A 17,719-nucleotide genomic window follows, 5' to 3' on the forward strand; every position below is an offset into this window, starting at 1 on the left:
GATAAAGATTGAAACTCTATACATGCAGATTGAAAATAACTTACATACACATGGAAAATTTTGAGAGGGCAGGGTTGTACTTACTTGTCCTATGTGGTGTTTAATATTGATAGTTAATAATTTGGAAAAGTCATGCAAAATGATGGATTTGCATATGAAACCCAAAGGAAGGAGCAAAAGGCATACTGCCTGGGGGATATCGCAATCCTTTCTCATCTCTGTGCTACAGCATGCCCTACCTCACAGTGACTACCGTCCTGCATCCTGTGCTGTGCCACATGCCATACGTGTGTGGTTGTAGTTGTTAATGAAGATTCTCTGAAGTAGGTATTATTATTCCTTTTCAAAAAATATTAATAAAATAAAACAAAGTTCTGTAACTTGTACAGAGTTACACAACTTTTAAGTGGCTAAGTCATAATTCAAATTCAGGTCCATTTGGCTTCACAGTCTTTGTGACTTTCACTCCATCATGCTTGCTGGCTCCCCACAGAAGGTGCTTCCCAGTGGGCCAAACCCACGGAGAACCTTATTATTCTCTAATGAGTACATATTTAGAATAAGAACGGTAAGCACATTAAAAGTGCTGGTGAAAACTATTGTGAATTCAGGAAATCTAAAGTGGGAAAAAGAAAAATTTGTGCAGATAGCTGTTTGATATGTCTATGATTTCATCTTCAAATGACTGTTCTCTCAAGTATTCAAATGTTTAGGCTGTCTCAACAATGGAAACAACTCTTGCCATGCTCTCTCAGCCTTGGCACTATTGACATTTTGGACTGGATAATTCTGTGCAGTGGGTCCTGTCCTGTGCATTGTAGGATAGTTAGTGGCACTCTGGCCTCCACCAACTAAAGGCCAATAGTACTGTCCCAGTTGGGACAATTGAAAATGTCTTTAAATATTGCCAAGTGTATCCTGGAAGGCAAATTACCACCAATTAAGAATTACTACTTGGACCATTAAGCTTCTCATTAAAGGCATCTTTAACAGAGACACTAAAAACTTCTTATGTTGTTAAGAAGAAAAATATCAGAATTCACTTTGCTGTTGAATGAAAATCTGAGCGCTTGATAATATTTGCTTTTATTATCACATGAAATACAGATCCTGCAATGTCAGTTTATACCACAGTTGGTTACTGCCTTCTTCCCCCTTCACTAATATAAAAAAATTTAATTTCTGTACAATGAAGCTAGAAGAGTTCACTGTTATTATGCCAACACTAAGAGATGGTCAGCAAAGTTCTTCTTAGGTTGTATTCAATGTCTCCATGATGTTCCAATGACAGAAAGAGCACATCAAAACACTTGGGTTACAAAAGTAGGCTTGACAACCTCTAATGAACAGTGTAAACACACAGATCTGAACAACCGCTTTTTTTGCAGAGTTGCACCAGCACTCTATCAGGGAAAAGAGAAAGGCAGAGAGAGAATCACAGGGGAAGACAGGGACACTGGGCTTATAAATAAAATGATAAATATGTTTCTCTGACCTGAGAGCACCTGTAACACACATACTAAGTTCTGAAGTTAAATGGTTTGAACAAGGTCACCCAGCCAAAGAATAGGACCCAAGATACTTGGTTTAAAGCCTACTTTAATCCACTTGACCGTATTTCTTCACTAATGAGGACATTCCACTCTGATATGGATTAATTTTCCTAAGAGATTCTACAAGGTCTTTTTTTTTTTCTGTTTGCCTTTCAACTGTATTGTATGTGATCCATTTCAAGTACAAGTGAATTGCAAGTGGAAGATTTCTGAGAGCAACTGAGTTGTACTTGACATTTTGGGGTCCTGGTAGCTGAGTAGCTCTTAAAAAGGTCATATATAGCTTTGTTGCACTGGAAAATGCCAAGGGCAACTCAGTAGCAATTGAACATTGAAAGGGAAATTATATTCTACTCCAAATCAGAAGTATGGACTCTGAAGAAGGATCTAGGCTCTATTAATTATGTGAGGGGAAAATGGGAAATTGTCATTTGATGTTAAAAATTTTCCCCAATAGGTAGTCATCTCTTCATATGATTTATGAATATAGTTTTACCACTGATCTATCTACATTATGCAAAGTGCTCATTTTCTTTCCTTGATTTGTCTTAAATCAAGAATGCTGTCATTAAGAAGCACTGTAAATCCACATTAATTTCTCAATATTCTTGAAGCTTAATGAATCTGAAACTTTTCAATACTACAGGGAGAAAAAGGTGGGAAGAATACAATATCTGAGAGCAGACAGACTTCAAAAACTTTTCATTAAAGAAATATGAGTTACTTTTTTGTGGTTGTTAACATAAAATTAGGTATAGTATAATAGGCATGGAAGTAAAAAATCAGAAACATATCACTTGAATAAAATAATCCATGAGTTTAATTTTGTATTAATGTTACATTTCTAAAGGCAGGGGATGGTGGTGATGGTGGAGACAGAGCTTCTTTCTCTCTGACGTTATGCTGTGTGAAAGCAGTTAGAATTCTCAGCTATATGCAAATATCCTAGAATTCTGTCCCATTCTGTATGGGCTCCCCTCTTCACACAGCTCAAGAAAACACTTATTTACCTTTATACGTTTAATATAGGATATGATAAAGGATACAGATGAACAGCCAGATGAAGAGATTCATAGGGTGAAGTCTGGGAGGGTTCCAAGTGCATGAGTTCCTGTCCCCCTGGAGTTGGGGTGTGTCACCACCCCAGTGTGGATATGTTTGTCAACCTGGAGCTCTCCGAGTCCCCTGCATTGGGATTTTATAGAGGTTTCTTCACACAATTATTGATCATTAACTCCATTTTCAGCCCTTTTCCATTCTTAGGAGAATGGGGGTGGGCTGAAAATTCTAAGCTTCCAAGAATTTTTTCCAGTTACCAGCTCACATCCGGAACCCATACAGAGTTGCCTCATCAGAACGAAAGACACTCATACCACCCAGAAGAGTGCAAGGGTTTTCAGGAACTTTGTGCTGGAGTGGACACTAATTTACATGTTTTCAATTATTTCACAAAAGCCAACATGATTTTCCTCTCTCTTTCTCTGGTTTGTTTGCCTAGTCTCTGCCAGTACTTTCTTGAGCTTCTGAAACAGTAGGTTGGGATTTTGCATCCTGCATTCTTTTTCCATCGCCTACTCGACGTCCTTCTCTTTGGCTACATTAACACACCTTGGATGTGCCAACATTTCTGCTACCACTTCTGTGTTCTGGCAAGAAGTGGGGCAATTTAATGTTCTAATTGAATGAATGGCTTTCTGGAAAATGGTGGCAATTTTATTTAATATATTTGTATGAGCTAGAAATAAAAGGAAATGTGATGAATTTTACACTGTGAAATGCAAAAAACGTCAAGAAATAATTAGCTGATGAAGCAGTTTTTCTAGTGCAGGAACAGAATAAAAAACAATCAATAGCTTAAAAGAAGAGGCAAGTGGATATATCCCAGTGAAAGAGAAAAGGAAGAAATAATGTAAAGGGACTTTGGTGACCTCACTTACAATTCAGTTTTTGCTATTGATTTGGGATGTGGGGCAGATAACCTACCAGCTTTTATATATTTAAATGCAAAAATAATAATAATAATAATAATAATAATAATACATTATAATACTAGTTCCTCTCTGCATATAACACAAATGTGAGAAAAAAGTAGATTGTGTTTTAGAATTAGAAAGAATATTTAAAAATTTTGAAGGGTGTCAGGCTTATAAGTAGGTGCAATAAATAGCCTTTAAAATTTCTTAGAAACTCAAGATTTCTAAGATTCTTTCAAGTCCTTATGTGTGTATATATGACAAATTGTACCAGTGTCATGTAGGGAATGTACATAAAATGCAGAAAGACTTCATTATTTGCTATTCAATAAAATTTCATGTAACTAATAAATACATGCATGAGGAGGAACACCATCTCAATTCTCCTATATGTGGACTTTAAGACTGAAAGTCTTAAAGAGTTATAGCCTCCAATTCCTTCTCCAATGAAATTAGGCAATGATTCATGATGGAAGTTTTCTTCTTCAAAGAAAATGAACAAAAATGTTTCTGGCCATCAGATGAGACCCAGTGTGTGGCAGGTGTTATACACTGGGCTGAATACAGGGGGAACAATAGCTCTAGGGATTTGTTAGTTTTTTATTTAGATCCAACTGAGTAGTGAATGAGAAAGAAGAGTTGATATCTATAATGAAGTAGAAATTCTGTGACAGATCAAGTGAATTTTAATCGTTAGGGTGAGGTGCAATTATCAGAGGAATTGTGGTTGCATATCTGAGATTCAAGTATTCAAACTGTTTAGTTTTTAAAGTTATCTTAAATGAAATTAGGAGCAAAAAGTAAAGTTAGGGGCCAAAAAAATACAGGACCTACCTTCTTTTCTTACACTATTCATAGGAGTTGAGCTTCCCTCTTAGAGAATTATGAAAATGTCAAACAGAATTTCTTAACACATGATATGGCTTCATGTTCTCTGGGTGGTTTGTCAAAATTATCCTTCTTAATAAAGAATTAGAAACCAGATCCCTACTCATTAATTCTTATTTTCTTTTTTCCCTGCATTTCTAAATTTTACAATAGGCCAATACAACTCACCTGTGCCATGAAAAGATATTCTTCATCTTTGGGGTTTAGATCCCACCAAAAAAGAGGACAATTCCATCCCCCAACACACACAAACAACAACAAAATACATTACCTTGAGCTATGTACGGTGTGGTTTCTTCTTTTGGAGGGACACTTATTGGTCGAGGTGTGGGGGCAGGAGGTCTGTTTATAATAAAAGACCGACCTCCAACTTTTTTCTTTGTACTCAGATTGGCCAGTATCATGTCATATTCACTGTCATCGATCTCAGCAAAAGTGTATGGGTCTTCCTCTTCCTCCTGCTGCTTCTTTTTATCTTCTGTCTTTTCTGTCTCTCTTTCAGGTTCACCTCCTGTTTCCTGTCTTGCACTGGGATCACACCAATTTTGACTTCTTTCCATTTGGCCTTCCAACATTTTCCCTTTATGAAACATTTAGGTGGTGGTTACTCTTCAATTATATACAATATTTTTGATGTTCATCTATCACTTGCCTGAATTTCCCCTATAATAATTTACATATTATACTATAAATTTCAAAAAAAGAAAAATGAACCATGGAATTCACCAACATATTCTTCAACATATCTTTCCTAGCAAAGTTTGTTAACTGTGTTGAGAAAAAAACTGTTTAAAACATGGATTCTTTCAAAATATAAATAAACATATAAATGGTTTCCATATAGTTTATGAATAATTTAATATCAGGAAATCGAGTTATAAAATTAAGCCTCAAATTCCAAAAGCTTTGAAATTTTGTATTTTTCAAATATAATACTTTTAGATTATTTTCTCATTTAAAGTCACTTTACCTTTCATAGGGTTTGCACTGGGTATTCTGCCTAAAATTCAATTTCTCTGAAAATGACAGGGTGGAATAGCTAACGGCACTGTTTCTTGGTTTCTTATGGCAAGCCTAACTCTGACAATGATAAATTGACCTTCAAACTTTTGCTTTTTACAAGCCAATGTGAGCCTCATTCTTAGGTAAAGAACACTGAAAAGTAAAGTTCATGACCTAAAAGATGGTATGGATAATCAATAGTTTGAACATTAATTCATATGAAAAGAATAAACTGTCTGGTGGTTTTCATACTTAGCTACATCTACATATTTTTATAAAAATGCATTAAAATATTTTAGTGTTCAATGGCAGTTACTTAGCAGATAAAGATATCATATACTCTGGCTAATGAATAAGTTGAAAATAATTTTGATGGCTTTCTGCTAGGCCAATGAGAATTTTTTTAAAAAGTTCCCCCTTGACAAATGTTCTACTTAAAGTATTAATGAAAGCAATAAAATGGAAAAGATTTTAGTTCCTGACAGAAAAATTGTTGTTTTTCTATGTTATTCTTGGAGATCCAGGCATGTGAACTAAAGGAGAATGATTCTTCTTTCTCTTGGGTGAGACTGTGATCAAAAAAAAATTTAGCTCACTTATGGATATTTTAGTGGAAAAACTTAGGAGCTGAGGTAAAAGACAAGTTGCAGAGAAGAATAAAAGAATATTATTATAAGAAGTTTCAGCAATTTTGAGGGGTAGACATAGGAGAAGAGACCAAGATCATCTTCCAACAGTCTTTATTTGCTTGGTTCAGTTAGTTTAACCAAAAATGTATACAGGCCTACATATAACTAACTTTAAAATCACCATGACTTGCCTTTTCCCCTAAGAATAATATGGCATTGAGATTCTGACTTCGTGACTTCTAGCACTGACAGCACCCCAGATGAAACCAGATTAAGTGTGTGGGAAACACTTTTATACAGCGTCTTATTTTTAGTAGAATGTGTCAACTATCTTACTTTTACGATCCGATTTCCTGAGTTGTTATCTTTGTTTCTCCACCCACTTCCCTTCCCAACTCTTTCTAAAGTTAAGCTTGCACTAGAAATAATACATTTTATTTTTTATTTCCCAGTGTATCAGGCTATACTTTTTATGTCAAAGTGGGACCAGTACTTTCTTAATGCAGTTGTACATTAGTAAATAATCATTAAAATAAATCACTTCTATAATTATAATTTTTGAAATAATTGGTACAAGAATGTGTAACAAAGAAAAGAATCTTCAAAATCCCAGGAACCTGTTCAAAGAAGTATTTGACACATTCTAATTATAGGCTTTATGGTCTTGGATCTGAGTCAAAAAGGGATCGTGCCCTGGCTGGGCATCTTATTTGCTTAGAGTGTCATATTGATACGCCAGGACTATGGGTTCGATCTTTGGTCAGGACAACCAATGAATGCATAAATAAGTGGAACAACAAATCGATGTTTCTGTCTCTCTCTAAAATCAATAAATAAAAAATAAAAAATAAGAGATCCTAAATGATGGCTGCCTTACAAGTTTGTTATAAAGATAAAAAGAGACAATGTTTTCTTTATAAACTGAAAAGTGTTCTATAGAGTTCTACATTAATGTTTTCTACAGTGAATATGTCCATAAATCCATCACAGGGAATTTGATGCTTAGGGCCTCCATGAGGAGGTCTTTTTTCTTAATAACCTGAGGACATAAGGAAACTACTCTTAAAGGACAATTCCTGAAGCTATCGCTAGTAAAAGTCAAAGAACCCATAAAATCTCTGGCAAAAAAAAAAAAAAAAAAAAAGAAGGTGGAAGCTTCCAGTCTTACTCTGAAAGACTTTAATTAAAGTATTAAAAACAAATATTAGCATTTTATTTTCCATTTACTGCCAATATCTGCCCTATGAAAAGATGAGGTTAAAAGTAACACTACATATGAAATGTAAACACAGAGTTTTGAAGTAAAAGGAGTGAGTTTTTGGTTTTATTTTGCTTTTTATGTATAATATTTTACAGAAAATATATTAACCAAAATTACATTTCCGGTCTTAGATATCTGATGAAAACTCTGGGTAAAGTAGTTTTAGACCTCCTAACCAACTTACCATATATAGAAATTTCCATTAGGAAAAAATATAATTTAATATTAGCTTCTTTAAAAGATTTAAGCTGATACAAGACAATTTTGCCTCCTAACAATTAATTTTAATAATTGTATGAAATTTTTGACATCTGTTAAAATGATAAATATATACGAGAATTTTGTTGTCAGTGTACTACTAATCTATGTTTCTTCCTCCACCCTCAAGATTGACACTCCTACTTTATGGATCTATCTTAATGGCCTATATGAGCTTGACACATAGTAAGCAATCAAAACATATTTGTTGAGTGAGTGAATGGACCAGAGGACTGCCCTTGAGGATTTCCATACTTTACATTACACAGTATTTTCTATCTCTAAGTACAGTGCATAACCTTTAGTACAGGTTTATGTGGATCACCTTGAACTTTCATAGAGATAGGATCTCCAAGGACACAAATGTTAAATTTCATGGCTTCAAATTTACTTTTTGAAACAGCTTTTATATACTTTATAACCTTCTAGGACTCAACAACTAAAGTATTGTGACAAATGGGGTTTTGATAACAGACTTCTTTTAACTCCCTTTTAAAATTTTACTTGTAAGAATGTTTTCTTAATTTGGAAAGTAAATATAAAATAGTGATCAACAAAGCAGGTGAAAATTAGTGACCTTCTTACAGTCACTAATTTGAATGTGAAGCCGGAAGTTTGTTAGCTTGTTGCACACTCTGGGCTTATAGAGCCAATATGGAAATTCTTCTTGATGCTCCCCCTTCCGCTCCCCCATTACACACCATAATCCTGCATTTGGAGCAAACATGGTCACAGTCATTTTACTGTCCTTCCACTTAAGCAATATATGTACAGAGTGTTCTTAGACTTTGGTCGCAATGCAGTGTGTGATAAATCCTTTGCCACTTGCTTCCCTTGAAGCTACCAAATGAATGAAATGCCCAAGGTCATTTTCAAACCTGTACAGCATTAGCCTTTCCCTTTTGCTGGAAGACTAAGAATATTTTTTAGAAGCAAAGTTGTTATTTACCTTTCCATGTCACTTGAGGTTTTTTTCAGGGGAAATATTTACAGACTGATTCCTGGTTTTATTTCATTTTATTTTTTTACTTAAAACTTTTGCAACGAGACTGTGTTCCAGAAGGAAGGAAAGAAGGAAGGAGGAAGGAAGGAAGGAAGGAAGGAAGGAAGGAAGGAAGGAAGGAAGGAAGGAAGGAAGGAAGGAAGGAAAGAAGGAAAGAGAGGGAGGAAGGGAGGGAGGAAAGAATAGTTAGTGGCAAGTATCTGCTGCCCAATTTTCCAGGCCCTAGTTATTAAAGAACGGAACACAGTTGCTCTTAGTTTTAGAAGCTGATCTACTCTGTATAGGTTTGCCACTGCACTGTTTGCTACATAAGTCTATAAATGGTTTTTTTTTATTGTTGTTATTTTAACCTTAAATTTACCTTGTAATGTGAGGTGAGGTTTATCCAGTTGGAGGGCAGCAACTACAGGTCGTGGCGGGGGGAGAGGTGGTCTATTGTCCCCAAGTGGCTCTTGTGAATTAATTTCTGGGCTGTCTCCAGGAATGAACATATACAAGTCATCATACTGGTCCTCAGAACTCTCATCATCAGCCTCTGGTAGGATATAGTCGGCTTCTGTGCTTGATTCATTCTCCTTTTCTTCCTTTGCTGTTTCATTCACCTCAGTTCCTTCAGCACTCGGCCTGTATGTCTCCCCACTTTCATGATGAAATGCTGGGTTCTGTATGGCTGTTTATGAGGAAGATTGTATGATTTCATTTAAACACACCATCTGGAGGCATGTCATATTTTGTAATTTCATACCAAAGTGGTAGTGCTGCTAATAAAATTTTTATGATGTGATATACTGGAAAGCTGACAAATGCAAAATTTTGGTGAATACTCAGTCATTCTTGGGCTTTTAAAATATTTATTGAATAAACAGTTAAAGCTCCATTATATCTTGCTACCTTAGTATGAGGTAAACTCATACTTATAATATCCTGATTCTGTGGAGTTACTATTCAAGCAGATTCACAGAAATATTGCATTTAATTAGAAAACAGTATAACTGATATAAGTAATAAGTGATGGAAAAGGTAAAGACAAGGAAAAGTAAATCTTCAATTCCTTGTGAATAATGTAATAAAATAAATCTGTAATTCTTATTTAGTCATTTTTTTAATATGTAGTTATCAAAAGATAATACTTTAATTCTTGAAAATATTACTTGGGAAAAGTGTTAATTTTTTTTTTTTAATGAAAAAGGCATCCCAATCATGAATAGTAGGTAAATCTTTCTAAGGCTCAGTTCTCTCACCTGTAAAATGTATTGTATCTTGAAACTTAACCAAATGACCCAAATGCCCTCCATCTAAGAATCATGATGCCAACATTTGTTTTTATACTGCACATTAAATCCTCTCTAACCACTCAGGAAGAAAAATAGATATTGTAATGCAATACATTATATTATATATTATAATGCAATCTTTAAATCTTAAACATTTTTATTTATATTTTCTTTATAAAAATTCTGCTCTAAATCAAGCTTTCATAAACTTTAAAACAAACTTTTGAATCGCTGTATTGCAGGGAATATGTGGATTGTCATTATCAGTGCAAAAGAAAAGACAATAATCATTTTAAACTATTTTTAGACTAAGATATAGCTACAGAAGACAGAGTGGCATGTAGAAAAAATAATTTTTTAAAAAATGAAGGGTTACATTGCAGGAAATTTTCAGCTGTGGGAAAATGAATTAGTAATGCAGAAAAATCATGCCAGTGACGGTACCCCAAATTTCTACATGGAATTTTATTGCTTTATTTTGCTCTTCTTCCATGTGAGAGAGAAGAAAGGGATAGCTGCCAGTCCTAGAGGTGCAAACCAAGGTTCTTTAGTTACCAGCTCTGGCCGAGCAGACAGCCTTTCATTGCCGCACAGATCTCTGCATGGAACATAACTTTCTACTTCTAACACCAAACACTGAGCCTGAAAGAAAGTAGTCTCTGGAAATGTTCATGGAGTGAACAGATGATGGAATAACTGAAAAGAAGTTTTGCTCAGGGCTAGCAAAGGGGCTTTACTATGTCTCTCTCGGCAAGTCGAACACCAACTTAGAATTACATTTACATTATAGGAAATTATAGGAAATTACTTGTAACCAACCTTATGTGGAGGCATTCAGTGTTTATGTTTTATGTATACACTGGTTAAACAACAGCCTCCTTTGTCCTTGGCAAATATGCCCAAACCTGCAATCGAGCCCTGGAGAATCAGGTAGTGGGTCAGAGGGATTGAGGAAGCTTCATAGCAATGGTGGAACCAATGGGAATCTGCTGACTTAGGGTGGGCGTCCTATGCTTCACCCCTTCTTCCGTGAAAGAGGCTGAGGCCTGAGTCTGATCACACCGAGTTTCACATATGAGACAGTTCCAGGTCCAAACTGTCTATAGCAATGAGACTTCTGTACAAATAACTGAAATAGTGGTTTCTTACTATAGACAGTATTTCTGAGGATTACATGTCATTTTGAATACATGGTCGGTATTAATGATGGCCTTTATCATCACTTATTAGCATTAAAAATAATAAAATGTATAACATTAAAACTTCACATTTTAATCATTACTCTAATATTTAGCATTATTTTGTGTTCTGCAATAATGTTTGAAGGCGTTTAGTGATTTTAATAAAGCATGTTAAGGCATTGTGTTTAAAAAATTTGATATGCAGGTTAGCCTATCATTTGAAAAAAACTGTGATCAACAATGCATAGCTGAGTTTCAGCTGTGCCCTGTTAAAAGTGCACATGACCTGAGGCAAAAGCATACGTGATCTGTGAGATGTCATTGTGGCCAGGAACAAGCAGGCGAGTGGTCCGAGATGGGGTGATGACCTAGGGCCTCATCAGCGATGATAAAGATTGTAACTATGATGTGGAGGTATTGGAGGATTTGGAGCAGAAGAGTGATGAGTTCCTTCATGAACCCTAGTGTACTAGGGGTGGCAAATGTGGAAGCTGCTATTGATGGAGTTTCTGAAAATCAGTGCTATTGACATTTTGGACTGGATACTCCTGCATTGTGTGGGGACATGTCCTGTAGGATATTTAGCAGCATTTCTGCTGTCTCTGCTCTAAGAAGGCCAGATGCAAACCTCCCTTCTCAAGTCATGGCAATAAAAAATGTTCTGTTCAATAAGTTAGTAAGAGAAAGAAAAATACCATTTGATTTCATGTTTATGTGGAAATTAAAGAATAAAAGAAAGAAACAAACAAAATTGAAATAGACTCATAGACACAGAGAGCAAATGAATGGTTGCCAGAGGGGAGAGGTTCTGGGGGTTCTGTGAAAGAAGGGAAGGGATTAAAAAGTCCGAATTTGTAGTTACAAAATAGGCAGGGGGATGTAAAGTACAGCACAGAGAATATTATCAGTAACATTGTAACAAGTATGTTTATGGTGCCAGGTGGTACTGAAAATATCAGGGGAGAGCACTTCGTAAAGCATATGATTGGCTAACCACTAGGTTGTACACCTGAAACAAATATACACTAACATTGAATGTAAACTATAATTGAAAAAAAAAACCCCAAAACTCCGTTCGTTGATATCCCCTCTTGGGGGCAGAAAATAGCCCTCCGTTATGAGTCACTGTGCTACCACAATAATCCAGGGTGAGCTGATGACAGAGTGGACTGGGGGCAATCAAAACAAAAGGTGGAGGAAGGACAGGACGCTGGCTGTTTTTGAAGGCAGAGCCAACAGAGCTCTGACAGGTCAAATTTGGCATAAGAGACAAAGTGAAACATGGGTGACCAGGATTTTTGGACTGAATTCACTAAGGACAGAATCTTCACTTGCTTAAATGGGGAAGTCAGCAGGAGGAGCAGGTTGGGAGTGGCAGGATCAGGGTTTCCAGGTGTGGAAATGTTAGGTAAGTGATGCATATCAGACATGCTGATGAAACAAGCTATTGTGCACCACTGGAATCTGACATAATGGGCACACTGACATGTATCTACAAAGACGGAATTAGTCTTCAGACATTAGACTATAGGATTACATCCTATTGCAGCCAGTGAGGACCTTAGAGAGTATCTTTGTCTAATCTTCTCATTTCCTAGCTGAGAAAAGTAAGGTCTGAAAAGAATGTGACTTTGTTTAAAAAGAAAAAGAAACAAACTGAAAATATATAGTTGTTAAATAGTCAGAATATTTACATCAATCTGATTTATGTATTTTGTTTGGAATAGGAAAAACAGGTGTTTGATTATTAAACATTAAGGAGTATTTAAATTAGCAAGATAATTTAGTGTTATTTCTGCCATATTATAAATTAAAAGGCATTCAATTAATTACTTTTCCATGCTCTCTTCAGTCTTGCTTTTCAGTTACATTATGTAGTACAAACATTATATATATGCATTATATATAACATAGGGACACTTACTGGGAAGATATTCAGGAAGTGAAGTAATGTCCTCTTCATAGTCATATTCTTGCTCATTGTTTCTACTAATTTCTTGAGCCTGAAAAAATAAACGTAATTTTTAATAATAGACGTTAATCTTAACAAATCTGCATTTTACATATACTAAAAAAGCTGATACATAGAAATAAAATAGTTTTAAAGTTTTTATTTAAATACTTTAATCTCATTACATTACTTATCTTACTATATTTGTGTCATCTATGGTTGCTTAATGACACATAACATTAAAAGTATACCTAGAACAATAGAACATGTAAAATAAGCAACACATTTATTTAAAAATGAAACTCACTACAAAAATCATGAGTTTTAGGTGTAATAAATAACTCCTGAATAAAACTAAACACAACTGTTTCTCTTAAAAACTATGAACTTTCTTTCCTTTTGATATTTCTGAATCTTTTCACCCAAAGGATATCCTTAATTACATCAACTATTACAATACAGTGAAAGACATGAAATTGTAAAGTGGTTTATTTTCGGTCTTTAAAAAGAAAAAGGAAACACAGGTAAGGGAGTTTATGTTTGTCTTTCTGAAATTAGTTCCTCTACACTCAGAAGGGAGAATTACTGAGAAAGGGCAGAAAGCTGTTATTTCTAGAATTGCCAGTCTGTTTAGAATCTCTGAAAAAGACATGGGGTCGACATTCATGAAACATATCTGTGCTCATAGAGAAGGCTGAATAATATGAGTGACAGTTCTATTGGTGCAAAAACATCTAGAGAAAAGAACGGAGCCTAGGTGAGTTAACGTAGGTCTCTTGTTACCATAAAGTACAAGTGATTATTCAAATAACTTATGATTTTGTTCTTAATAAAACTGATTGAAATAATTAGGTTATTTCCTCTGCATTTGGGCTGTTCCTTTAAAAATTAAAAACATCTACATTAAAACATTATTAAATTTATAGCAGCATTGGTATGCAAGAATATTTGGCCTACATATTGACTTCAACAATTTGGTTTGTCACCCACTTTGGTCAATGGGAACACAATGGAACTTCTTCTTCTTTTTTTTAACTAATATTATCCAGAGAAGAGCATAGTGTTTCATTTCCAGTGGAAATGTGAAAACAAAAATTCCTTTAGTATTTTTTAAGTGAACTTGATGGAGAAGCTAATTTTCTATTTAAATTATATTTTCCCCTTGGTTGACTCAATCAAATGATAATGTGAAAATCATGTAACTTTACTAGGGAAATTGACATGTTGATTGATATTTGCATGATTTGATATTAAAAGCATTGTTTAACATAACCGTTATTTCCAATTGGCCTGACTTCTAATTTCATAAGGCAGATCAAGACTAAAAAATTTATAATACTTTAAAAATCGTAACAGAAAATTTTTTGTTAATTAAAAAACAGAAATGGTTTTCGAAGATTTCAGGAACTGTAAGAACTTCCTATATACTGTTCATAAGCCTAGATATTATGAGCCCAAATGCAGTGTGAATTAATAAAGGAACCCTGGGCAAGTGTGTATATGAGTGTAGGTGTGCCAATAGAGGTTGAAGCTTAATGGAATCTTTTTTGTGTCATAACTTAAGCTATATAACAGTTGTACAAACAAAAAGCAAGCCAAAGAATGTTTTTAAAGAAACTGCTTTCAAATTCAAAAATTACCAGAGTTTGACTGACTTGAGCACTTTCATAAGTTTTATATAAAATTGATATTTTGTTTAATCAGGCTATGCAGCAGAAAGTAAATGTTTTGCAGCAATAAAAGAATCTTTAGAAATATTTATATTAAAGAACCAATGTTTCTTGAGTTTCTTACATTTACAATCATATTTATTTTGAACAATAGTATATCTAGTGATATATTAACTCTCTAATGAAATCAGTGATGGTTTCAAAGACAAGTATGATGGCACCAGACATCTAATTTAATATTTGGCTGTCTGGTGCAGTGGACAGAGTTTAGATTTTAAAGACAACCTAAGAACAAATTATAGCTCTGTTATGTATTAGTTATACAATTGGTCAAGACACTTTATTCTAAATCTCAATATTATATCCTGAAAAACTTGAATAGTAGTATTTATTCAATCAATTGGCTGGGAGGGTTAAATTAGAATAATGTATCTATCATATAGTAAGTGCTCAATAAATGTAATCTACATGTATTAGATTTTCCTTCATCAGGCAGAAATATAGATCTACACTTAGGGAGAAATGGTGACCACATTGGTTTGATGGGGGAATCATTAATATGTATCAATAGTTATTTAACTTAATGTCTTCTCAACTGGGTGCCTCTAGAAGTTTTGTTGCAATGGAAGAAGAACTGTGATATTAAATTTCTATGTACACAGAGTGTGGCAGCATAATTGCTATTAAAATACCTCTATAATTTCCAACCTAGTAGGGATGGTAAGAATCAGGTAAGAATCAGGGTAAGAATCAGAGATATTTAATTCTTTAATAACTTTTTTTCTGGAGCTGGAGCTTGACTTTATTCATTTATCAAATATTTGTGCAGGCCTATTATGTGCTAACTATTCTGCTAGTAATTAAGAAGAATAAGTTAAAAATAAAAAAATACATAATTCCTACTCTCAAAAACATCACATTTTTATTGGGAGAAGAAAAATAATAAAAATAATTAGAATACAATAATTTATTTATTTCACTATAGCAAACTCAGTTCCTACAGGTGAAATAAAGAATTAAGAAATAATCAGATAACAAAGGAAAAGTTTTATTCATTTGCTTTTAGATGAGGAGATTTAATTAAAAATATTCTTAGAGGGTATTATGCTAAGTGAAGTCAGACCAAAAAAAAAGACAAATACTATATGATACCATTTATATGTAGAGTCTTAAAACAAAACAAAACGAGTGAACAAACAAACCGAAAACAAACTCATGAAAACAGAGAACAAATTGATGGTTGCCAGAGGGCAGTGAGTAAGAGGGATGGGTGAAAAGGGGCGGGGGCATATAGTCAGTAATAACGTAAAAAATCTGCACAGTGGCAGTTACTAGCCTTAGTGTGGTAGTCACATCACAAGATATATATTAAGTATTGAATCACTATGTTGTGTGCATGAAACAAATATAATATTGTATTTCAGCTATACTGTAATAAAATTTTTTAAAATTATCTTGACATTTGCTTGGTTCCCACTTCTCTAGATGAAAAATCCAGCATAAACAATAAAATCTACAGTCAAAATGCTCAATGTAATACACAGTATTTAATAAAATTAAAATTATAAACTAAAAAGAAAACTAAGATATTCTGTTGACTGAGGTATATAAAGTTCCACATGGCTTTGGCATCTAGTACTATGCAAATTGATCATAATATTCTGATTCTGAGGGAGTGAATAAAAACAATCTTCACATAGCAGTGTTTTCTAAATCTTTTCATGAGATTCTGAAGATATTGTAATTAGCCTAACTCTAGTCCAGCATTCCACCATGTTAATTATAGATGATTTTACCAGCTTTAAAGCATATAGATGTCTGTGGAATGAGAATGAGAGGATTCATATATGTTTAAAAAGTAACAAATTGATCCTGTAATATTTTATATATTATCTAACAGGAATGCACTGGGCTGTACAATCTGAGATAAGATTTCTATTTAAATAATGAATATTATTCTTACTAAATGTTAAGAATAATAATCAATGTTATAGTGAAACATGATAAACAGCAAAGATAGAGTTTCAAAAATTTTCTTCAATGGCATGTTGTAAGAATAAATATCTTAGCTCTTATTATATCTTTTAAGAGAATTTGTTTCTTCTTAGGCCATTAGGGAATATGGTCCAAAAGCAGATTCATATAGTTTCTCATGAAAGTTTCTTTTTATAGAATAGGATTCAGATCCCAAATATAGAAGTTATAAAGGAAAAACCCTAAAAAACAGTTCATAAAAGATTTCAATTAAGGTCACTGATGACCCTGGTGCTGCTTTTTATATTCTATAATTACTGAAAAATGAGCCTCATTCCACTCCATTATGCCACTGAGAATTGCAAACCTTCTTGCTGTGAGGTAGTTCCTTAGCATTTTTTAAGTTTCCAGTGATTTACTTGGCAGATTTCAGTCACTTGGGAAAATAATCCCTAATTTTCATATTCATAGCCTAAAGGAAATCAGGACTACTCTAATGAAATCAAGATGTGCCTAATATTCACTTTCCTCTGGAAGTAGCTTAATTGAGTGTGTAACCTTACATGAAGTTTAAATAAATTTGCCTACTGCAGTTTAGCTTCAGCTTTACCTTTACATATCTTTTGAGAGGGATTTTTCTGGTTCGAAATGTAGACAACTACTTATTTCCAAATGGCAGGCCATGAGATTTGACTGAAGAATGATTTCACAAAGTGATATATAAGGTTAAAAATAGTTTCTTTAAATTAAAAAAAATCCCCCATAAATACGATCACCTCATCTTTGACAAAGCCACAAAGGCAATACAATGTAGCAAAAATAGTCTCTTCGAAAACTGGCCATGGGACAACTAGTCATCCACATGCAAAAAAAATAAATCTAGACACAGACCTTATACCCTTCACAAGAAGTTAAATCAAAATGGATCATAAACATAAATATAAAATGAAAAACTATAAAACTCATAGAAGATAACACAGGAAGACCTTGGGTATGGTGATGATTCTGTAAATACAACACCAAAGTCACGATCTATGAAAAAAATAGTTGATAAATTGAACCTCATTAAAATAACTTCTGTTCTGTGAAAAACAACATCAAA

At 34.0% G+C, this 17,719-nt stretch overlaps 1 protein-coding gene across 1 annotated transcript in view; it reads right to left on the bottom strand.

Annotated features, from left to right (window-relative positions):
- BANK1 (B cell scaffold protein with ankyrin repeats 1) overlaps positions 1-17,719 on the bottom strand; it is a 300,120-nt gene that overhangs the window by 39,123 nt on the left and 243,278 nt on the right. The window contains exons 8-10 of the mRNA XM_054591683.1: positions 12,947-13,025; positions 8,929-9,237; positions 4,686-4,994 (exon numbers count right to left, since the gene is read on the bottom strand). Of these exons, the coding sequence (XP_054447658.1) occupies positions 4,686-4,994; positions 8,929-9,237; positions 12,947-13,025 (697 nt within the window). The remainder of the gene's footprint in view (positions 1-4,685; positions 4,995-8,928; positions 9,238-12,946; positions 13,026-17,719) is intronic.

The sequence above is a fragment of the Pteronotus mesoamericanus genome, unplaced genomic scaffold (genome assembly GCF_021234165.1).
Source record: "Pteronotus mesoamericanus isolate MK-2021 breed Mesoamerican mustached bat unplaced genomic scaffold, CSHL_Meso_final scaffold_232, whole genome shotgun sequence".
In the NCBI taxonomy this organism is placed as follows: domain Eukaryota; kingdom Metazoa; phylum Chordata; class Mammalia; order Chiroptera; family Mormoopidae; genus Pteronotus; species Pteronotus mesoamericanus.